Genomic DNA, 16,770 nt, shown 5'->3' on the forward strand with positions numbered 1-16,770 from the left:
AGCAGAAATCCCTCTTGCTATTCTGGCTTCTGGGATAGCTGCACAGCCTGCATTTGCTCCATAAGACGCACACACATTTCCCCTTACTTTTTAGGAGGGAAAAAGTGAGTCTTATAGAGCAAAAAATATGGTAATTAAAAAGGCGGCAGAGTTGCGTGAAAAAGGACTTTGACAATCCCGCCCGCCATTGACCCCAATGTGTTTTGACTATAAACGATTTTGGCTTTACGTGCGACCCCCAAAACGTAACCCCAGCATTACTTGAGAGTTCTTTTTATGTGCCCTGAAGCTTCCATTTTTCAGCTTCGCTGGGTGTCCCTGTATTCTAGTGTCGTGAGAGAGGGAGACAAAGGTTTTCTACACCCACTTTCCCGTTGGGGGAACTTGTGCTGCCTTCAGAGGCTGGAACTGCCTCCCTCCGTCACATCTGCTTGTCCTGCATATTATTTTTAAACAGGTTTATAATTTATTTTAACGAAGGGATGCAGAACGATCCCTTTTCACATCCCAGCCCTGACGGGTGCCGGATTGAGCTGTTGGGAGACGCAGAAGTGGGGCCCTTTTCCCTCAGCCGCCCCAGGGATGAAACGTCCTTGGGTCGCAGAGAGAGGCAGCGGACCGCCACTAATTCTCCAGCGTGGGCCTCTCTTGCAAAAAGGAAAAAAAAACACCCCACAAAACAACCCATCATGCGTTGCGCAGGACCAAGCAAGCACAAGGGTGGCGCCTGGGCAGTGAGACAAGGCTCAGCTATGAGTTTCTCCTATTCCTACGTACAGGCATGCAAATGGTCATCAAAAATATACAAAACAGAATTCCCTCTCGACGCCCACACCTTCCCTTGATCCCTGCTCCAGAACCATCCCTGCAGAGGAGAAGCAGTATTTGGAATGGGCTGGGTGGCTCGGTGGATTTTCCTTCTCAATTTTTTTGTGTGCACGGCAATAGGAGTGATTTCTGCCCAAACCCCGCAGAGAGGCAAAAAATCCAGCTGTCCAAAACCCAGTTCACTGCCGCTGGCGTGGGGGGAAGCGGGAGATCAAGGAGAGTTTTGCTTTGGGAGAAATGCGCCTCCTCTTGATGGTTCTCCGTGCCCATCCGTGTCTTTCTCTCTGTGTGGCAGATGACGAGGTAGAGAGTTCCTGTGCCAGGCAAGAAGGGATCTTCATTCTTCCCCTCCTGCCTAGTCCTGTTCATCGGGTTGTACGTTTTGTTCGTCCCCCAGAAATAAACTTTTTTTGTGATCCGAAAGGCTAATGGTGAAGATGGGCATGCTGAAATTCTGTCCAAGGATGGGAGCAGGATAGGGCTGGGCTGTGGAGGATGCCCACGTTTTTCTCCCGCTGAAAAAGTCCGTCCTTCTGAAACCGTGCGGGAATGGGAGGAATCCTACGGCCACTCAAAAACACAAATAAATATGCAGGTCGAAGGACCACCTCCTTTTCCCTCAAGCTTTGCTCATGCTAATTTGATTGCAGGTAACCTGGGGGTGGGAAGAGAGAAAGAGAGTCATTTTGGTCAGGCAGTTTTTACAAGCACAAGACAGGTGTGTTCCTGTTACAATTTTATTTACAATGCAGGCATCTCAGCTAAATAATCCCCAACAAATAGCCAGCCAACCTCTGCTTTAAAAGCTTTAGTGAAAGAGGGGCAATAGATATTGGTCATAACATAGAAATGGAAGCATGGGAACGATTGTGGAATATGGGCATAAAATTGACAGCGTGTTCTGGTTTATGAGAAAGTTATAGGAACATGTTATATAGATGGTACCTGACACCTAGTAGATTGGCAAAAGTGTCTAATTCAAAATTGAATAAGTGCTGGAAATGTAAAGAGAAAGAAGTTAGCTTTTCCCATATGTGGTGGTCTTGCAATAAGGTGAAAGCTTACGGGGAAGTGATATATAATGAATTGAAAAAGATATTTCAGATAACATTCGTTAAAAAAACCCCAACCCAGAAGCTTTTCTCTTGGGAATTATGGGATCAGAACTACCAACAGTATAGAAGTTGGTTAGTTTATGTGTGCGACCACAGCTGCAAGAATGTTATTTGCTCAAAATTGTAAGAAGAAGAATTGTAAGAAGAGGTCCCAATAAAAGAGAATGGTTACAGAAACTAATGGAGTACGCAGAAATGGCAAAACATACAGGGAGAATAATAAATCAAGATAACAAACTTTTTAGAAAGGAATGGAAATGGTTTATTGAGTATTTACAAATAAACTGTAAACAGGTGAAGCCATTGGCAGGATTATTGTAAAAACCTGCAGTTTCAAAAATATATATATGAGATATATATGAGAATAGTTGATTAAAAGAATGAGTATGCAGGAAAGGACGAAAATGAATGCAAAGAACCGCAGAAAGGCGGAAAGGAGTGGAAGTTGGAGATGTTAGAATGATGGTTGAATAATTGTTGTATATAAATTAAATTTAAAATTCTTTTTAGAAAACCTTTAGTGAAAGAGGGTCCACCACTTTCCGAGGGAAACCATTCCACGACTGAATGGCTCTTACTCTCAGAATCTCCTTCCTAAAGTTTAGTTGCAATCTCCTTTTTCACCATTTGAATGCATTGGCTCAGGCACTACCACTAAACCGCTCTGCATTATAAACTCCTTGCAGGCAGAAACATGGGTTTGTTTTGTCTGGGATATGCTGTCAAAGCTCTCCTTCCCCCGCCCCCCTTCCCTGCCACCAAAATTGAGAGAGGCGAGGCAGAATCATTTCCTTGAAGTTTTTTGATCTGGCCTGGAGCTGCGGGGAGGGTAGCCCTACAAAGACCGTCCTTGAAAATCACGTCGTTTCGTTAGAATAATAGAATCTTAGAGTTGGAAGGGACCCAGAGGGTCATCTAGCCCAACCCCCTGCAATGCAGGAATCTTTTACCCACAACCCTGAGATTAAGAGCCTCATGCTCTGCCACCTGAAATTCCAGGCTTTTTCCTTTTCATTCATTTTATTATTTCTACCCCGCCCATCTGGCTGGGTTTCCCCAGCCACTCTGGGCGGCTTACAGCATATATCAAAACATCAGCCATTAAAAACTTCCCAATACAGAGCTGCCTTCAGATGTCTTCTAAAAATTATGTAGTTCTTTGTCTCCTTGACATCTGAAGGGAGGGTGCCACTACCGAGAAGGCCCTGTGTACTGTTACATGTGAAGGACTGTATGTCTTGTGCTCACTACATGATAGTATTGTATAATCCTAGGCTCCTTGTTGATCTTTTGATAGGAAACGTCTTGAATCGGTTGCCTAAACACAGCGGCTGGATGTCAAAATAATTGCATGCGGTGGAAGAATAATGGTGTTGGTGTTGAACATGCCGTCTTGGTTTGAGCTCTCTTTAGGGTTGTGAGCGAGTGTCTTTGGAGGAATTGGGTGGGACACGGGTTGGTACGTACCTGTGAACTTCAGTGTGCAAACCACGATGATGAGGGTCCCCAGGACGATGGAGATGATGCTGAGGAATCTGGCAACCCGCCCCAACCGCCGCGCGCCATCCACATCTCCCTGTTGGCAGCTGTTCCTAGACTGTCAAAAGAAGGGAGGGGAGGGGAGAAAAATGGACCCGTCTTAGACCTGTGCGCTGCCATTCACCCCCCTGGTTCATGCTGGTTCACAGGGGGCTTCCCTCGCGCTTGACCCGGAAGCCGCAGTTGGGGCAGGATGCTGCCCCACGATTGCTATCCAGAGTGAGGCCTTGTCAGCACAGAACATCTGCGCTCAGAGATCTTCACCGGTTGCCGATTTTCTCCCAGGCCAAATTCAAGGTGTTGTTGTTATCAGCGAACAACTTGGGGGCAGTTTACCTGTGAGGTCGTTTTACCCCACATAAGCCCACAGCGTTGCTTCGATCAGTGGAACTGGCACTGTTACAGGGACCACATAATACCTGTTCCAGTATATTTGGGAGAATTTGGCATCTTACTGTGGCAGCATCTACCCTTTGGAACTCCCTGCCTCTTGATATCAGGCAGGCACCTTCACTGAGCTCTTTTCAGTGCTTGCTAAAAACATTCTTATTTAGGCAAGGCTGTCCAGTTGTTTAGAAATTTAATGTGGGTTTTGATCTGTATCCAGTCTACTGTTATTTTAACATCTTTGGAAGTTTTGAATTTTTGCTGTTGGGTCATCTTATAATATTGATAGTTTTAGCTTTTTTTTGTAAACCACTTTGAGATTATTTTAATAGAAACAACCACTACCGCCATGTGGTATATATATATATTTTAGGAACTAAATGAATAAATCTAGCACTGGAAAGTAAATTCTCCAAGCCAGCAGCCTTGAGGTCCATGCATGGGCAGATTTCTAAAATAATAATAATTATGTAACACCTTTAAAAAGGACCCCTGTGCAGCTTCCCACATGGGTAAGGTATATAGAGCATCTGCTTTGCATGCAGAAGTTCCCTGCCTGGTTCAATCCCTGAAATCTCCAGGTTAGGATTGTATTGGCTTTATTTGCTGCTGCAGCACGCAGCTGGCTCATGATTACATTACAAATGGGAAACCTTAGATGTGCATGTGTGTGTGGTGCTTTTACTTAGGTCTACACTGCTTTCACTCACACACACCTTTCTAGATCAACCCCTGGCTAGCCGACTTCCCCCCTTTATTAAATCTTTCCCCACCTTTGATTCTAGATCTCCCAATAAACTCTCCCTTACAACCTGAACCCACTTCCACAGCTGTGCACGATTTTTAAAAAACCTCCACCGTGGGAAAAGCTGGGTTCTGCAATGCATAAAGGGTATCAGTCAAGTCCAGTTGCACCCGTATATATATATATATATAGTGTGTGTATTTTAAAAATGTAGTATAAACATTGACAACTGGGAAACACTGGCCTGCGAGCACTCCAGTTGGAGAACAGCCTTTACCAAAGGTGTCATGGGCTTTGAAGACGCTCAAACTCAGGACGCAAGGGAGAAATGTGCTAAAAGGAAGGCACACTTGGCAAATCCACACCGTGATCAACTCCTGCCCGGAAACCCATGTCCCCACTGTGGAAGGATGTATGGATCCAGAATTGGCCTCCACAGTCACTTACAGACTCATTGTTAGAACCACGTTTATTAAAGACAATCTTACTTGGCTACGAGGGATAGCAGAAGAAGAAGAAGAAGAAGAAGAAGAAGAAGAAGAAGAAGAAGAAGAAGAAGAAGAAGATACACAAACACACACACATTTTTCATGGACTCACTCCCAGGTAAACGGGGTTATGACTGCAGTTTATAAGGCTGCTTTTGTTGTTGCTGCTAATCGGGGAGATGGCCTCTGTGTGTGCTTCCGCGGCGGAGAATCGAAGTTATCTTTGCGAAACCGTGGAGTATGTAATGGTCCTCTGGGGCTGCTTTCGGTAATCAAATGGACACAGGTGGCAAAAACATCACACGCTCCTGACTTGTAACAAAATAACAGGGAGCCAGGAAAGACTTCTTAGTGGCTCTGCTGCTTTTCTCAACCTGAAAGGGGACAGAAATGCTGACCCCCCTTCCAATAATTATTCGGAAGAGCCTGGCTGCTGGAGCAGACCAAAGGTCTGCCTTCAACGTCCTCTTACATTTGATCTTTAGTAAGCCCTGCTCAAGGCAGCTCGCACCATCCAAAGGTTTACGCAGTTTGCTCACGGTTACAAGACGCCACAGACTTTCAATGGCCACAATCAGCTGATGTGAACTTCTACTTCTATTCATGAATATGCAATAAAATGTATTTGCTGATCACTGAAATGCAGCAGGAAACTGCAACAAGATTGCATCTCCAAAAACTAAATCTTAACTGCCGAAACAATCTCTTAAACAAAGATGGTCCATCCAGCATCCTCTACTTTGCAGGATGCATTTGGGAAACTCTCAAGGACCCATCTGCTGAGTCAGACCATCTGGCTCAGGTCTGTCTACACTGACTGGCAGCAACCGCTCTCCAGAGTTTCAGAGGACGAGCCTCTCTGCCTGGAGGTTAAACCTGTGACCTTCGGCATGTAAGGCAGATATTCCACCCCTGAGCTGTGACTCCCTAAAATTAAAGATCCTAGTCCTCATTGTTCTGAATAAAGGGCTGATTAAAATAATGATGATGATGATGATGATGATGATGATGCAGGAAGCTGCCTTATTCTGACACAGACCATTTGGTCCATCTAGCTAAAGATTGTCTACACTGACTAGCAGCAACTCTCCAGGATTTCAGAGAAGGGGACATTCCCAAGCCTCGGATTGAACCCAAGGCCTTTTGCATGCAAGGCAAATGCTCTGCCACTGTGCTACAGCCCTTCACAGGTGTGAGGGCAGGACATAAACGGCAGTGACCCTCCCCGGTTGTCTGTCCCCCAGTCGTACTCTGATAACCTTTAAATTAGATTACTGCAAAGTGTTAAATGTAGGGCTGCTTCTGAAGAAGGTTCAGAAACATCAGTTGGTGCACAATTTGGCAGCCAGGTTGCTCACCGGTGCAAGACAGTTTGAGAATATTACACCAATCCTGGCCTAATTGCACTGGCTGCCCATTAGTTTCCAGGCCCAATTCGAAGTGCTGGTTTTGACCTATTAAACCTTTTTAAGGCTCACGACTGCCTCTCCCCATACGAACTGTCCCAGACTCTGTGTTCATCATCTGAGACCCTTCTTCATGTGCCTCCTTCACAAGAGGGCAGAAACATGAGAACGGGGCCTTTTCTGCAGTGGCTCCCCATTTGTGGGATTCCCCCCCCCCCCGGGAGGCTCGCCTGACACCTTCATTGCATATCTTTAGGTGCCAGGCGAAAACATTCCCTTTCTCCTAGGCCTTTGGCTAATTAAACATTCTGTGACCCTTTAAATGTGTTTGGGAGTTGTTTTTGAACTTGGTTTTATTATGTATTTTGTGTTTTCGTTTTGTATTTTTTTATGTTGTGAGCTGTCCTGCGGTCTTCTGATTAAGGGTGCCATACAAATTTAATGAATAAATAAAATATTCAAAGGGCCTGCTGCTGATTCTGCCTATGGAGGCTGCATTCTTAACTATCTTACTTTGTAAGAACATCTGGAGAGGCCTCCCAGGAGCCTAAGGCCTAAGGCCCACCTAGGCCCAGCAACCTCCACCCTGCTGTATGGCCATCTGGGTGCCTCTGGGATGCCCCTGAGCAGGACAGGAGTGCAAATGCCCTCCCCATGGCATTCTTCATCATCTCTTGGTCTCCTGAAATAGACTTCATCTGAACTTGGGGGCTCCGCATTGCTATTGCCAGATCGATCCTACTTGCGGACCTCAACGGTCTTGAGAAACAAGCGTTTTCATGTGGTTAGTATGGGTGCGGAGCTCAAATGTGCCACAACCCCCTCTTTCCATGCCCTACTCAGTCTGCTGTCCATCTGTGGACAAGCCCTGTACAGAGCCTTTCTCCCCATTGCCTACCATTTGCTGAGTGGCAGGACATATGCCTTGCATGCAGAAGGTGTCCATCGCCAATGGCATCCTCAGGTAGGGCTGGGCAAGGCTCCCTGCCTAAAATCCTGGAGAGCTGCTTCCAGCCAGTGTCCTGAGCCATATGGACTAATAAGGCAGCTTCCTGTGTTCCTCTTCAAACATGCCCTTAGTTCAGCACCATGAGGGCTAGCATCTTGATTCATTTTTAAGGGGTGGGCCGTAGCTCATCTTTGCATGCAGAAGATCCCAGGTTCAAATTCTGGCAGCGTCCCCAGCCAGGGCTTGGAGAAGGGATCCCTGATCTGAAACAATGGTGAGCCACTGCCAGCCAGTGTAGGCAGTACTGAGCTAGATGGAGCAACGTTCTGACTCAGTGTTAAGGCAGCTTCCTATGTTCAGTCTGGAACCGCTCTGCGTTTCCCTGAAAAGCTTTCCCTGTTTTGGAGGAATCCTGGCTGCTACCATGGACAGCTCCCTCTTCGCTTCTCTCTCTTTCAGCTTTTATATTATTAACCATTAATCCAGCCTTGGCCATCCTGGCGCCCTCCAGCTGTTCTGGACTACAGTTCCCATCAGCTCAGCCAGCACGGCATTTTTCTTTCCATCACCCACTGCTCTGCCAAGTTTACACAGCCAGCCCTTTAAACCCTGGCCAGAGGAGATGCTCTTTCAATTCCCCAATAATGTTGGCTGCCCTTTTCTCCACCTCTCCCAGCCCTGCGTGGCAACTAAACCTTAGTCCTCTCTGTTTCTAAGCTCAGCCTTCTCGAACCATGTCAAAAGCGTTGCCTCTGAGCACGCCAAGCGCGCCGGGCCTTTTCCTGCCAGATACCTGCCCTCTGCCCCCTTAGGGGCACAGGTGGGTGGCTGCCCTCATCACAGTCCAAAGGCAGAACTTGAGAACCGGCACGCCCCATTTTAGAAATTAAAAGTGCATCCTGCACAGCGGGGGGTTGGGGGTTGAACTAGATGACCCTTGGGGTCCCTCCCAACTGTACAATGCTAGAATTTTGTGCTCTGTTTCCCCTTCCACCCTTCCCTTCCTTCCCTGGCTGCATCTGCCAGGAGGCCTTCCTGGAGCCAAATCCAGAGAGAGAGAGAGAGAGAGAGGGAGGGAGGGAGGGAGGGAGAGGCCTCCTTGTGCCAGCCCTATGGATGAAAATATAGAGTTATAATATGGTAAGATACAGAGTTAAGATAAACGAAAGAGGGTAAGGATTTGCTGATTTGATTATCTAAATGGGAATACAAAAAGGGGAGGTGTGAGGAGGCCAAGGAAATAAGCTAATGAGTTCAAAGTTACAAAAAACGGATTTGTTTTTAATTCTTTTTTAGCTATTTGTCTTTTGTATTTTGTATTTTTATTCCTCTTTTTTCTTTTTCATGTATTTTTCTATGTTCTCTTTTTTGTATCTTTTTCTTTTTATATGACCTTTTTTCATTTTGTAAACTTATGTTTTTGTAAAACTTCAATAAATATCTTTTTTTAAAAAAATGAATCTCCTCAGCATCCAAATTCATCTCTGCCTGCCCCAAAGCCAACCCCACATATGCTTGGTTGTATCCAGAGACTGGGGAGAGGAGAAACAGGAAGACACCCCCGTATGGATGCCCAGAGCTTTCTATAGTCAGCTGAACGGAAACGAATTATTCCTCGTTCCCTCTAGTCATCACAGGGAAGCTGTGTGACTTCTGAGGGGGGTGCTGCCCCCCAACAAACTTTGGATCCCCCCTCTCTTCTTCCTTCCTTCCTTCCTTCCCTTTATAACCCACCTTTTTCTCCCAAGAAGCTCAAAGACGGCATCCGTGTCTCTCCCCCATCTCATTTAATCCCTACAACAGCCCTGCGACGTAGGTCGGGCTGTGAGGATGGTGACTGGCCCCCCAGGATCACACCCAGAGAACTTCATATATCCAAGTGGAGATTTGAACCCAGGTCTCTCCCACGCTAATCACTGCATCCCCGCTAGTTCGTACGCCTTTGTGACCAGGAGACTTCTGCCCGTTTTGAGGTTCTCTGGACTGCTGTGGTCCTGTCATTCTTTGCAGGGGATCCTGTTAACACATGGCTGCCCCTCACCTTGCTGGTAATCACACCCACAGGATGGGAATGGAAGGGGCAGCCCCCCCCCCAGTCAGAGGTTAATGTGCAACCAAATTTGCATCTATCAGCTCTGGAAACTGCTCTCTGAGCTCTCTTACCCTCCCCGTGGCAGAAGCTTGTGTTTGTTCTTTGTGGTCAGAGGCGCTCTGTACATGTTCAGGGTAGTCTTTCTTTATTTCGACATTACATGGCAACAAGTTCTGGCAACCATCCCCCCCCTTCCCAATTTCCTCACTGTATAATTTTTTACATCTCTCTCCGACAAAATCCAGAGCCAAGCAAGAGACGCCTAGGCTGTTCTTGACACGTCTTAACTTAAGTGGGAGCTGTCTCCAACCCGTGTCTAGCTGGGGCGGACGGGAAGGAAGAGGGCAGGGTGTGGAGCTATTGATCAACTTCGTTTGCTAAGCAGAAGAGGGAATTAGACACACACACACACCAACCAACCAAAAACCCTTGTAATTTGGCCCGCGAATTAAATTGATTTTATTGCTGTGTAATCCTCGACATCTCTGCTCAGAACTGCCATTGAATTCAACGCGCCTTACTCCCAGGTCAGCGGGTATAGGGTACCGCAGCCTTAATTCAGTCGTGAGCAAGATTCTACATTTGAAAGGGCACTTTTATCATAATGTTAATATTATTAAATTCCCCCAAATCCTCACACTCTGTTTAAGTCTTTCTCCCATCTCCCCAATCCACAAAACGCACACGCCCCACCCCGTATTTGAGAAGGGAGCTGCTGTATTTGGAGTCTGTTATGCAGGGAAAGTTATAAATTACGATTATTCACTCTTTGTTTTCTCCTCTTCCTCTTCCCAGCTAGGTCGACATGATTGCATATTCTTTCTCTCTCACACGCAAACCCCCAAAAGTCGTGTCCTTCCGAAACTGGAAGAACAGTCCACTCCAAAACGTGCAGTTCACAGACTTTTGGAGGAACTAAGACACCCCTCCCTTACCGACACTCTTCTTCCATTCTCCCCGATGTAACGCCCTCTGCTCAAGTTTTAAACGCAGCTACAGAGTTCCCACCGGGGACTTCCGCGCTCCGCGACTCCCCGACACCGTGTCCATGTCCCCGGTGCGCCCAGGGCGCACAAGGAACTTGGCGAGGGCGGCGCGTCTTTGCGCACAGCCGGAGTCCCGAGGGGACGCGCTGGAGCGGGGGAACGGCCGCTTACCATGATAGAGAAGACTAAGGCCAGGATGTTGAGGGGCCAGATGGGGCAGAAGCAGGAGAAGATGGCCAGCGGGAGGTAGTCCCGCGAGCGGCCCGGCTCGTGGAGGTTGGAGGTGGTGGCCGTGGACGAGGCGCGCCCCAGGCTGAGCCGCGACGGCGAGAGCGACGTGGCCTCCAGCTTCCCCTCCGAGCCGGACTGGTAAGGCAGGCTGTGGTGGCCGTTGCGCTCGGCCTCGCCCCCGGCGGGCGCTTCATGGCCGCCTTCTCCACCGGCTGAGAAGGACTTCGGGGCCACCCCGACGGCGGTCAACAGCTTCTCCGTCTCGTGAGAGTCCACGGGCGGAGGAGAGTTCTCCAGCGCCTTCGCCAGCGGCGCCTCCGTGTTGATGGCCATGGCTGCGCCGCGCTTAGACTCCCATGATCCGGGCGAAGGCGCAGGGGGTCCGGGAAGGGAGCCGCAGGCGCCGCCTCGACGGGATCACACGCGCCTCGCCCTGGTGCTGGGGGCTCTCTCTGTCCTCCTCCTGCCTCTTACTAGCTTTCCTGACCCAGCCACGCAGGCTTCTCTCTTATCCGCCGCGCTCGCCTTTCTCTCTCCAAGCGCTCTTTGGCAACTGCGCGCCGGTCCGTCGAAGGCTGGGTTGTGAGCTCACCGAGGAGGCAAGAGGAGGAGGAGCCACAGCGCCCTCCCTGACGCTCGCTCGCCCCAAGGCACGGCCCGCCAACCGCCGGCAATGGGCAGATTGCTCGGGTTGTGTGGTGGAGAAGCGGGGTTTGGGAAGCAGCTCCCGGTAGGGACTTGGCCGGTGGGAAACAGCAGCCGCAGCCCTGGAGAAGGCAGACGGAGGCTGGAATTGTCTCCTTATTCCCCGTTCCTTATTCCTGCGTCTCCTTACTTTCCTTATTCCCAAATCGTTTCTTCTTATCCCTAATTCCTAAACCTCAGTTCCTTCTTCGTATTTAGCAGTTATTTCCTTACACCTCCTTCTCAGTTCCTTGTTCCTAGTCCTCAAGGAAACCTCAGCTGGATGGATCAAACCAACCTTAGTGATTCAGCACCCCTTACCCACCCACGGGCACCCACCAGGCGCCTTAAGGAAGCTCACTGGGCAGGGCACTGGAGGCAACAGCTCTCTCTGGTTGCTGCTTCCCCAGCTGCTGACGTTTACAGATAGACTGCCTCTGAATCTGGAGGCTCCATTTAGCGACAGTGTCTGAAGACCAGATGGGAAATGGCAGTGTTTAAAAGTGCTCCCGAAACAGGAGGTGAGAGCCTGGGAAATTGCCAAGATGTGAGAAGGGGCAACCCGCTCCATGTGTGGATGTGGCTTGGCCCATTTTCAGGGGTAACATTCTTAGGTAAAGGTAAAGTGACCCCTGACCATTAGGTCCAGTCGTGGCCAACTCTGGGGTTGCGGCACTCATCTAGCTTTACTGGCTGAGGGAGCTGGCATACAGCTTCCGGGTCATGTGGCCAGCATGACTAAGCCGCTTCTGGCGAACCAGAGCAGCGCACGGAAACGCCGTTTACCTTCCCGCTGGAGCGGTACCTATTTATCTACTTGCACTTTGACGTGCTTTTGAACTGCTAGGTTGGCAGGAGCAGGGACCGAGCAACGGGAGCTCACCCCGTCGCGGGGATTCAAACCCCCGACCTTCTGATCAGCAAGTCCTAGGCTCTGTGGTTTAACCCACAGCGCCACCCCAAATATTATTTCAAGTCTATGAAAGGGAGAAACACTCAATGTCACTTCGTTTCATCACCTGCGTGCCTTGCTTTGCTCTGTACTGACTTCTATCACGAGGCAGGCACCACGCCCCAGTTTTCAAGGGACTGAGCATTTTACTAGTCCTCAGGGGGGTGTTGCAGGTTGCACACACCAGCACGTCAGCTCTGCATCCGCTGTGGAAGTGCCCGAGCAATGATGAGCATGGGCTTTAGGCCAAGTCAGCAGACCCTCTAGCTCAGTATTGTCTACCCTGACTGGCAGCAGCGGCTCTCCAGGGTTTCAGGCAGGGGGACATTCTCAGCCTCCCTGCAGATGTTCCATATTGAACCCAGGACCTTTTGCATGTGCTGTGCCTCTGAACCATCCTAAAAAAATTGCAAGATTCCGGTCCTCATGGATGTGAATAAAAGGCTGTATTAAAGAGAAACAGAGGAAGCTACTTTATACTGAATCAGGCCATTGGTCCATTCAGGGGTCAGCAAACTTTTTCAGGAGGGGGCCGGTCCACTGTCCGTCAGCCCTTGTGGGGGGCCAGACTATATTTGGGGGGGGGGGAATGAACGAATTCCTATGCCCCACAAATAACCCAGAGATGCATTTTAAATAAAAGGACACATTCTACTCCTGTAAAAACATGCTGATTCCCGGACCACCTGCGGGCTGGATTTAGAAGGTGATTGGACCGGATCCGGCCCCTGGGCCTTAGGTTGCCTACCCATGATCTAGCTCAGCATTGCCCACATTCGGTGGCCACTGCTTTGCAACTAATGTCTTACCTGGAGATGCTGGGATGGTACCTGGGAGCGTATATGTGCAGAGTTTAGAACTGGTGCAGAGTGCCACCTTGTGGACCACATGAGGAATTTTCTGGATGGGTCACCCACCCACAAAAAGAATCTACATTTTCCTTCCTCCCCATGCTGTTCCCAAGCAAGATTTCCACATCATACAGAGAACAAAATGGGTTGGGACGTTGATGCCATTCCCGCCTCTGCTTGAAGAAGACTTCTGTGATGCTCAGAAGTTTGTGTGGGTCAAGCTCAATAGAACAGAATCTCCTGCCTTTCGCCGGGGTCTCATATTGCTGTTTCCCTGGAGGACTCCTTTGCAAAGAAGGAAGGAAAGCACTGTGGAAACAGTGGTGTTCTGAGCCCCACAACCTATTTGTGGATATCCACGTTCCGGGATTCTGCAGTCAAATGCCCCAGTGGGAAGCCTGCAAGTAACACAAAGTAAGATTCCAGTCCTCATGAATATAGGGCTGATCTAAATAGGAAGAGGCATTCCACTGAGTCAGATCATTGCTCCATCTAGCTCTCTATGCTGTCTGGAAGTGATTCTCCACGCTTTCAAGGCAGGGAATAATGACATAACACAAGGGGAGGCTGCTGGATCAGGCCCTTGGCGCAACTAGTCCAGCATCCTCTTCTCACAGTGGCCAACCAGACGCCAAGCAGGATTTGAACACAGGATCCTTCTCCCCTGCTGCAGTTTCCAGCAACGGACATTGCTGCCTCCAACTGCAGAGGCAGAGCAGAGCCAACATGGCTGGTAGCCATCGATACTAATGCATCAATTCCTATGTGAATCCTCTTTTAAAGCCATCCAAGTGGGTGACCGTCTCTGCCTCCTGTGGAAGAGAGTTCCATAGGTGCGTGAAGAAGTCCTTTCTTTTATCTGCCCTGACATTTTGAGCCCTGCTTGGAGATGCTGCTGGGGACTGAACCTGGGACCTTCCGCACGCAAAACAGCTGCTCTGTCACTTTGCCCTTCCCAATATTTGCCCTTCCCAATATTGCTCAAAAATACAGAGGAGGTTACATTGATTTGGGAAAACAAATTGCTCCACCGTTCAGGACAGTGACCAGATAACTGTACGATACCGACAACTATACTGATAATGTTAAGTATGTTGCAGATAATTGCATGGGGATCTTGGCGGCTGAGCAAAAGGAGCGTCACCGAAACACAGCAACTGGTTTTATCAAGTGGCTCTGTTATATCGGTGCAGATCAGTGCGTCTCCCAACTCCAGATAGCTAAAGCTCATCCTTTTAACAAAAAAAAAAAAAAAAATCAGCAACAGAAAAATCTCTGAATTAAAATGGGAGGCCATCTTCACTCTTACACATGAATGTTTTTAAAGAATGCGTGAGAGAAATAATGATTGCCTCCAGCAAAATCCATCTGTCCCTCTGTTTTTCTATGTGATGGTAGGAAATCTCTCCTAATTAGAAGGAGGCAAGGCCAGAGCAGTACAACAGACACATGTGTGTGTGTGTGCGTGCAGAGAGAGAATCATAGTACAGTGGTACCTCGGGTTACAGATGCTTCAGGTTACAGACTCCGCTAACCCAGAAATAGTACCTCGGGTTAAGAACTTTGCTTCAGGATGAGAACAGAAATCACGCAGCGGTGGCAGGAGGCCCCATTAGCTAAGGTGGTACCTCAGGTTAAGAACAGTTTCAGGTTAAGAACAGACCTCCCGAACGAATTAAGTTCTTAACCCGAGGTACCACTGTATTATAGCATTGGAAGGGACCCCTGAGTCATCTAGTCCAACCCCTTGCTATGCAGGAATCGCAGCTAGAAATCCCTGATCCGTCTGCACCCTGGTAGAGCAGAATTACTTCCCATCGCCATCACGTGCCCCAATCCCCCAGTACAGTCTGGATTAGTAAGAGGCGAAATAAGAGAAGGGACACATGCCCAAAATGCTTTGGCCTTCAATTATTTAATTAACTTTCATCTTGCAGCACTCTTAGCATGCCCTGGCGCACCCTTTGTGGATTACAGGTTCTAGAGTTTATGCCCCAACAGATCTAAACAGACAAATAAACCACACCTATCTTGCTGCCTGTGCTGGTGTTCAAGTGTCTCAGCTGGAATCCTTCCGTTCCTTCTTAAGACATCGGCTGGTTCGCACCCCCCCATTCTAGTTGCACCCAGAACTGTAGTGATGGATATCTACTGAGAAATGAGCCCCAGTGAGTTCTGTGGGGCTTATTCCCAAGTCAGTGTTTCTAGCTGTAGTGGGTAAGCTTCCACATGGTCCGAGGACCATGTTCCCTTGTGGACAACATCTGAGGATCACATCCTGGTGGCAGGTACCCCTCTGACGCCCCTTTGAAATATTGCCGCCTCTCAGCTGCTTTGCAGTGAGGCTGCCCTCCAGATCAGGGCAGTGATTCCATCAGCCTGACACAGCAGGCATCAGATTATTTCAGGAAAAGTCACAAAGGCGGGTGAACCTATAACATCCCAAAGACACAAATATTCTTGCAGTATCCAGTGGTTGCAAGATCATAATATAATATATTTATACAGTTCCATCAGTGTGCATGGCATTTTACAGATTCCCCAGGAGCATGCAGTCAAAAAGCCGCTGTATATATTTACAAATCAGCTGGAGCACCTAAGAGATAGGTCTCTGCCCCACGAAGGAACAGTCAAAAAAGCATCTGTATACCTTTACAAACTCAGCCAGAGGAAATGTGAAATCCTGAGAAGGCAACTTCTCTAAGTCTGCAAGGCTCAATGTGAGATCCTAGGAAAACTGTCCAGATCCAACTTCAGGGGAAGCAGAGGATCGTGCCCTCACCATCAGGACCACAAGGATGAAGAAGGTTGAGAGGCCCCATCTGAGAACAAGCCGTACTTCCAGGGGAAATGCCCAGAAGAGCAACTTTGAATGCTGCTGTCTGCAAGTCTTTGCTGGTAGGGGGCTCGGCCCCCCAGGAGGAGGGAGCCGGCTGGACAACAGGCAGGGCTGGATCCATAAATGCCCTCTTTGGGGTTTTCGACCAAGTGATGGGAAGTGTTTTCGGGGCGGCACTTCACGCATGCTGTCGCACTGGGCTGAAATGGAGGCCCCTTACTGTATCCAGGTTCCCAGAGAGGCTGGAAGATCTTGGGCTGGCTGTCCCTAAAGCTGCCTTCGCCCCGGGTCGGCTGGCACTCAGGGTGGGCGCAGGACCACCCCACCGCAGGCCCGGACCGGAGGGACGTGGAGAGGGTGGCGATCCGGTGGATGGCGCGGCGGAGGGTGGCGATCTTGGAGAGCCGCTTGCCCCCCAGGTCGTGCCGGAGGGCCAGCCGCAGGGCATTGAAGGGCCTGGTTGTAATCGAGGATTCTCTTGCGCTCCCGGACGTTGGCCCGCCATGCGCCGGGCTTTGGAGCGCATGGGCCGGACCCTGCGCTTCTCTGGGGCCTCCTCGAGGTTTCCAGGGAAGGCCGAGGACTTGGCCTTGCAAGGCTGCAGGAAGCGGGTCCTTTGCCTGGGCACACCTCGTGCCCCTCCTTCCCAGGGGTCCGGCTGTTCCAGGTGGCTCGGGG

At 49.2% G+C, this 16,770-nt stretch overlaps 2 protein-coding genes across 2 annotated transcripts in view; both read right to left on the reverse strand.

Annotated features, from left to right (window-relative positions):
* TRARG1 (trafficking regulator of GLUT4 (SLC2A4) 1) lies at window positions 1–11,432 on the reverse strand. The gene is made up of 3 exons (XM_083588070.1): window positions 10,707–11,432; window positions 3,411–3,540; window positions 1–1,483 (listed from the first exon to the last, which is right to left on the reverse strand). The coding sequence occupies exons 1-3, from the start codon at window positions 11,097–11,099 to the stop codon at window positions 1,464–1,466; spliced, it is 543 nt and encodes a 180-aa protein (XP_083444196.1). The 5' UTR covers window positions 11,100–11,432; the 3' UTR covers window positions 1–1,463.
* A 4,381-nt stretch (window positions 11,433–15,813) lies between these two features.
* Window positions 15,814–16,770, reverse strand: part of BHLHA9 (basic helix-loop-helix family member a9) — a gene marked incomplete at its 5' end in the record, with an annotated part of 11,605 nt that continues 10,648 nt past the window's right edge. Inside the window, 3 exon segments of the mRNA XM_083587260.1 lie at window positions 15,814–16,544; window positions 16,546–16,590; window positions 16,592–16,763. Coding sequence (XP_083443386.1) covers window positions 16,038–16,544; window positions 16,546–16,590; window positions 16,592–16,763 — 724 coding nt within the window. The 3' untranslated portion in view covers window positions 15,814–16,037.

Source organism: Podarcis filfolensis, assembly GCF_964270895.1.
Source record: "Podarcis filfolensis genome assembly, chromosome: 15".
NCBI lineage: Eukaryota > Metazoa > Chordata > Lepidosauria > Squamata > Lacertidae > Podarcis > Podarcis filfolensis.